The sequence below is a fragment of the Gastrolobium bilobum genome, unplaced genomic scaffold (genome assembly GCF_033153095.1).
Source record: "Gastrolobium bilobum isolate Gb01-03AN ecotype WA unplaced genomic scaffold, APGP_CSIRO_Gbil_v1 utg7116, whole genome shotgun sequence".
NCBI lineage: Eukaryota > Viridiplantae > Streptophyta > Magnoliopsida > Fabales > Fabaceae > Gastrolobium > Gastrolobium bilobum.
This window is the reverse complement of record NW_026897985.1, coordinates 371,386-378,316: the sequence shown is the minus strand read 5'-3', so window position 1 is coordinate 378,316 and position 6,931 is coordinate 371,386. Positions and strand designations below refer to the sequence as shown.

The following is a 6,931-nucleotide window of genomic DNA, read 5'->3' as shown; positions in this document are numbered from 1 at the left end:
GAAATTATTAAAAAAAATAATGGTTATGCTGGTTAAAGAAACTGCAACTTGCTATTATTCCCCTGCACTGTGTAAGGTAGAGATCTTAGTTCAACTAAGGTACAGGATCTGCAATTAATACTTTTTTGGGACAGGGAGTTGGTGAGGTTGGGTAGGTCGTGAAATCCAATCGAGTCTTCTGGAATTTTTTCTTTCCCCACATTGTTTTGGTTATCTGTTTTTGACTTTTGGTGGTTGTTCGTTCTTATCCTTTTTTATGGTGACTTATTGCATTCAATTCTGATCTGTTTCTTGTATTGGTTTTCTTGTTGAAGTTGACCCTGAGGATCTTCTGAAGCAATGGCGAATGATCGTCTGACCCGTTCTCACTCTCTCCGCGAGAGGCTTGATGAAACTCTCACTGGTCATAGGAATGAAATTGTGGCTCTTCTGTCAAGGTAGCTTATAAAAGTGTTTTCCTTTTCTCTTGATAATTGATTTTGTTACAAGGATGTAACATAACACTCAAAATCTCATGGTGTTAAAAGGATTGAAGCCAAGGGCAAGGGAATCCTGCAACACCATCAGGTCATTGCTGAGTTTGAAGAGATCCCTGAAGAGAATAGGAAAAAACTACTTGATGGGGCCTTTGGTGAAGTTTTAAGATCTACCCAGGTAGCATTTTTTTTTTGTGTGTGTGTGTTTTACATTGAAGCTAGCTATAAATCGTGTGTTTTGTTGAATTTTTTTTCTCATTTCATTGGTTTATGTTTTGTAGGAAGCTATAGTGTTGCCACCGTTTGTTGCTCTGGCAGTTCGTCCTAGGCCTGGTGTTTGGGAGTATCTGCGAGTGGATGTGCACGCGCTTGTTGTTGATGAACTGAGTGCTGCTGAGTTTCTGCGCTTCAAGGAGGAACTTGTTGAGGGAAGGTGAGGTTTTTCAGTTTTCAGTTCAGAGTTTGTCTGCAATGAGGGCGTGGTCCTTTGTTATGTCAAGAAAATTTTAACACGTTTCTCTCTTCTCTCTCTCAATGCAGTTCTAATGGAAACTTCGTGCTTGAGTTGGACTTTGAACCATTTAATGCATCCTTTCCCCGACCAACTCTTAACAAGTCAATTGGTAATGGCGTTGAGTTCCTCAACCGCCATCTTTCCGCTAAGCTCTTCCATGACAAGGAGAGCATGCAACCACTGCTTGAATTCCTCAGGCTTCACAGCTACAATGGAAAGGTATACTTGTTATTTATCCAAATCGTTAAGGTTTTGTGTATTTGTTTTGATTTGTCTGAGTAAAAGTTTGTGTCTTGCAGACTATGATGTTGAATGACAGAATTCAAAACCTGAATTCTCTCCAAGATGTTTTGAGAAAAGCAGAAGATTACCTGGTCACAATTGCTCCCGAAACACCCTACTCAGAATTTGAACACAAATTCCAGGAGATTGGTTTGGAGAGAGGGTGGGGTGACACTGCTGAGCGTGTCCTCGAGATGATTCAGCTTCTCTTGGATCTTCTTGAGGCACCTGACCCTTGCACCCTTGAGACATTCCTTGGAAGAATCCCTATGGTCTTTAATGTTGTTATCCTTTCACCACATGGTTACTTTGCCCAAGATAATGTCTTGGGATACCCTGATACTGGTGGACAGGTTAGTTCATATGACATGCTACATTTTGTGCTATTTTTCATGATAGTACAAGGTTGTGTGACATGCTCTTCTTGATTCTCTAATCCAGGTTGTTTACATCTTGGATCAAGTTCGTGCCTTGGAGAATGAGATGCTCAGTCGCATCAAGAAACAAGGCTTGGATATCACCCCTCGTATTCTCATTGTATGTCATAGTGTAGTGTGAAGAATTAGCTTACTTATGTATAAGGTATAGATATTTCTCTAACTACAGCCTGTGATTTCTGTTAAATGCAGCTCACCCGTCTTCTCCCTGATGCGGTAGGAACTACTTGTGGCCAACGTCTTGAAAAGGTATTTGGTACTGAATATTGCCACATTCTTCGAGTTCCCTTTAGAACAGAGAAGGGAATTGTTCGCAAATGGATTTCAAGATTCGAAGTCTGGCCCTACCTAGAGACTTACACCGAGGTGAATTTTTAACTCATTATTGGGACACCGTTCAAGCATTTAGATGTTTTCAGTTGAATTCAACATGCAATGAAACTATTTCTTGTCGTTAGGATGTTGCTCATGAACTTGCCAAAGAGTTGCAAGGCAAGCCAGATCTGATTGTTGGAAACTACAGTGATGGAAACATCGTTGCCTCTTTGTTAGCACATAAATTAGGCGTAACTCAGGTTTGTCTACATGGACACTTAGTTTCTAGTTGAAGTTGTTACAGTTTATTGACTAATTGTTCTAAGTTTCTACCTATATTTTAACACCAATTGCAGTGTACCATTGCTCATGCACTTGAGAAGACCAAATATCCTGAGTCTGACATTTACTGGAAAAAATTTGAAGAAAAATATCACTTCTCATGCCAATTCACTGCGGATCTTTTTGCAATGAACCACACAGACTTTATTATCACCAGTACCTTCCAAGAGATTGCTGGAAGGTGAGGTTATCCCTTTGTTCACTATGTTCATTATTAATGCAAATATTCTATCTATTGATTAGCTTACTGAAATTCTTGTATCCCTTTGTATTCCTACAGCAAGGATACTGTTGGACAGTATGAGAGTCACACTGCTTTCACCCTTCCAGGACTTTACCGTGTTGTTCACGGTATCGATGTCTTTGATCCAAAGTTCAACATTGTCTCTCCCGGAGCTGATATGGACATTTACTTCCCATACACTGAAACTAAGCGTAGATTGACATCCTTCCACCCTGAGATTGAAGAGCTTCTATACAGCTCAGTGGAGAATGAGGAGCACATGTTAGTTTCTCCCCTTCTCATTTCTTCCATTTTTTATGTTGGCATAGAACATTTTTCTAATGTAATGGCATTGTAACAGATGTGTATTGAAGGACCGCAACAAGCCAATCATCTTCACCATGGCAAGGTTGGACCGTGTGAAGAACATTTCAGGGCTTGTTGAGTGGTACGGCAAGAATGCCCGGCTCCGGGAGCTGGTAAACCTTGTTGTTGTTGCCGGAGATAGGAGGAAGGAGTCGAAGGACTTGGAAGAGAAAGCTGAGATGAAGAAGATGTATGGTCTCATTGAGACCTACAAGTTGAATGGGCAATTCAGATGGATTTCCTCTCAGATGAACCGAGTAAGGAATGGGGAGCTGTACCGTGTGATTTGTGACACAAAGGGTGCTTTTGTTCAGCCTGCTATTTATGAAGCTTTTGGTTTAACTGTTGTTGAGGCCATGACTTGTGGGTTGCCAACATTTGCAACCTGCAATGGTGGTCCTGCTGAGATCATTGTGCATGGAACATCTGGATACCACATTGATCCCTACCATGGTGACCGTGCTGCTGAGATCCTTGTTGACTTCTTTGAGAAGAGCAAGGCAGACCCATCTCACTGGGACAAAATCTCACATGGAGGTCTGAAGCGTATTCATGAGAAGTAAGAAAATTGCACTAAACCTTAATCACACTTTGTTACTTGAAATTTCACTAAATCATTATCACACTAAATGTTGCAGCATAAGAGTTTTGATTTTGTGTAATTGAGCTTTTCTATTTTTGGCCTTTGCTCCACAGGTACACATGGCAAATTTATTCTGATAGGCTTCTGACTCTCACTGGTGTCTATGGCTTCTGGAAGCATGTGACCAACCTTGATCGCCGTGAGAGCAAACGCTATCTGGAGATGTTCTATGCCCTCAAGTACCGCAAATTGGTATATATGTCTTCTCTTTTTACTCAATTCAATGGTTTCATTTATGAATTAAAATTGACTTTTTCCTTAAAGATATGCGTAATGCTATCAATTTTAGTTTTAATTCCCTTAAGCAGAACTATATGTGCGGTTGAACAAAAGGAATTTTTGCTTCCTTGTCTCTCTTATTTGAATCTGAATCCTCAACTTACTAATATTATATTATGTTTTTGTGACCTCAGGCTGAGTCTGTGCCCCTTGCTGTTGAGGAGTAAATTCAAGGCCGAAGAGTAAAGAGATGGAGGAACCGACTTTTGGTGTTTTAGAGTCTTGTGGAGTTTTCATAAATAATGCCATTGATTTCTATATTGTCATTAGGTTTTGGATTAAAAAAAAAAAAAAAAAAAAGTAAAAAACAAGGTGTCTCCTTTTGTTGTTTTTTGCGTTATTGGATCTGTTTGGAAATCTTTAAGTTTCTTCAATTCAATTTGGGCTTTTACTGGTCCACTTTTCCCCTCCAACTGTACTTTATCATTTGTAGTTACTCTTTATCTTCTAAACGTAGATATTAAATAAAAAGGGTAAAGAAAGAATAAGTAACATAAGAATATATGGAGGTTCAGTCAATAAGACCTACATCCTCCCTTTTAACTTCTCCCCCTTTTTCTTATTTTTCTAGGGGATTCCATTCATCTTAAATAGAGTATGATAAGGATATGTGCGAATTAAAAAATGAGTCTAACAATATTTTTAATTTAAATTTATGATAAGGATAACACTTATCTTTTATAATCCTAGTTACAGTCGAAGTAAGATAACATGTAATCTTATCTACTGTACATGTTATTTACTGTTTTTTTATAATCTTCTTCAATATCTTTTTTACTTGCAACGCTCCCCCTCCAAGTTGGATCAAATATATCTATTAGATTCAACTTGGAACTATATTATAATGAATGGAGAAAACAACATGTCATATTAATGGCCAATTAAAAAAAAAATTATTCTTGTTGGATCCGGCTCATATCTTTTGTTTTTTAAATGTGTGTTTCAATAGAGGCTTGGTAAATATGTCAGCAAGTTGATCTTCACTTCATGTGTAGGGAGTAGAAATAATTCCTTCTTGAACTTTTTCACGTGCAAAATGACAGTTCACTTTTATATGCTTGGTTCTATCGTGAAAAATTAGATTTGAGGCAATGTGAATGACAGTTCACTTTTATATCCCATTCATATCTCGTGAATAATTCCTTTTTTTTAAGCTTTATTTGTTAGATCTTGCATTAAGGCTCGTAACCAAACGATTTTACTTGTTGCCGAGGCCATAGCTCTGTACTCTGCTTCAGCACTAGACCTTGCAACAACACTTTGCTTCTTGCTTTTCCATATGACTATGTTACCACCTACAAAAGTACAAAAACCAGATATTGATCTTCTATCAATGGGGTTTCCAGCCCAATGTGCATCTGCATAAGCAACTATATTAGTGTTATGATTCTTTTTCATCCATATCCCTTTTCCTGGACTTTCCTTCAGATAGCGGAGGAGTCTGTCAACCAAGTTCATGTGACCATTGGTTGGAGCATGCAAAAATTGACTTATATAACTCACAATATAGGAAATATTTGGTCTGGTAATGGTAAGATATATTAATTTTTCTACTAGTCTCTGAAGCTGTTGGGGACTTGACAATGGAGTGGAATCCCCTTTAAACTTGTTGTTATACTCCATTAGAGTATCTGCAAGCTTTACGACTCGTTTTCTAGTTTCCTTTAGCAGATCCAGGATATATTTTCGTTGTGATATGAACAAGCCTTTATTGGAAGTTGTAACCTCGATGCCTAAAAAATATTTTAAAGGTCCAAGGTCCTTGATGTCAAATCTTTTGTTGAGAAACTGTTTTAGCATATTTATTTCACTGAGGTCATTACCTGAGATAACAATGTCGTCAACATAAATTAATACGACAATGATAAATCCGGAGCAGTGTTTGACAAACAGAGTATAATTTGATTTGCTCCTATTGAAACCGTAAGACATTAATGCTGAGCTTAACTTTCCATTCCAAGCTCGAGGTGATTGTTTTAAACCATAAATTGCCTTTTTTAGTTTACACGCCTTTCCAGAAGGAATCTCTGTTAATTTGCTAGGAGGAAGGTCCATGTACACCTCTTCTTCAAGTTCAGCATGCATGAAGGAATTTTTTTACATCCTTTTGAAATAAAGGCCAGTTGAGGTTAACAACCACTGACATTAGAACTCTTACAATATTAATTTTTGCTATAGGAGCAAATGTCTCATTGTAATCCACACTATGTGTTTGTGTATACCCTTTTGGCCACTAATCTTGCTTTGTGTCTTTTAATGGAGCCATCACTTTTGTATTTTATTCTATAAATCCATTTGCTGCCAACACAGTGTTTTACCTCAGGTAAAGAGACAATGTTCCAGGTTTGATTCTTTTCAAGGGCAGCTAGTTCTTCATTCATTGCATTCCTCCACTCAAGAATTTTGCAAGCTTCTTCATAGGTTGCAGGTTCAAAATGCTCATCAATGGCAGTAATGAAGGATTTGTGATTTGATGAGATGTTGTTATAGCAGACATGGTCTTGAATGGGATATGCAATAGTGTTCGTGACAAAAATCTCTAAATCTGTTTGGAGGCCTTATAGTCCTATTATATTTGTGCAGCTGCTGTTGAGTTGGTGGCTCGTATTGTTCTTGTTGATTATTATTCAGTGAGAGAGAAGCTGCTTGTAAGAACCTGCACCGTTAAATTAGGAATTTAAATAATTTAATTATGATTTTGAGAAATAATTCTACAAATGACTTTGAATAAATATGGAAAGATCATAATACTTATCACAAGGGTTTTAATAACGCTGAAAGTCGCTTTTCTGACGAAAAGTGCAGATACCGGTTCTGCTTCACGGTATAAATATGTGCTGGTGAAATATCCCAAAAAATTATAATAAGTACATGAATATTTCTAGAAGAATACCTAGGTCAAGTATATCAAGTTTGAAGTAAGAATAATGAGATTTTATGTCAGAACTTATACCGGCTACGTATAAAACGCGTACCGGGAAAATGCTGCGAAAATTATAATAAAAATATTATAATTCCTAGAAAAATGACTAGGTTCAGAATATGAAGTTTGAG

At 37.6% G+C, this 6,931-nt stretch overlaps 2 protein-coding genes across 2 annotated transcripts; one reads left to right on the top strand and one right to left on the bottom strand.

Annotated features, from left to right (window-relative positions):
* The first annotated feature begins 292 nt into the window (after positions 1-292).
* On the top strand, positions 293-4,285 carry LOC133311936 (sucrose synthase-like). Its single transcript, XM_061513066.1, has 13 exons — positions 293-437; positions 528-654; positions 758-909; positions 1,017-1,209; positions 1,290-1,625; positions 1,714-1,809; positions 1,902-2,075; positions 2,168-2,284; positions 2,381-2,547; positions 2,647-2,871; positions 2,951-3,514; positions 3,652-3,790; positions 4,012-4,285. Exons 1-13 carry the CDS (start codon positions 340-342, stop codon positions 4,042-4,044), a joined length of 2,421 nt encoding a protein of 806 aa, XP_061369050.1. The 5' UTR covers positions 293-339; the 3' UTR covers positions 4,045-4,285.
* A 741-nt stretch (positions 4,286-5,026) lies between these two features.
* On the bottom strand, positions 5,027-5,500 carry LOC133311939 (uncharacterized mitochondrial protein AtMg00810-like). Its single transcript, XM_061513070.1, has one exon. It carries the CDS (start codon positions 5,498-5,500, stop codon positions 5,027-5,029), a length of 474 nt encoding a protein of 157 aa, XP_061369054.1.
* Between the last annotated feature and the right edge of the window lie 1,431 nt (positions 5,501-6,931).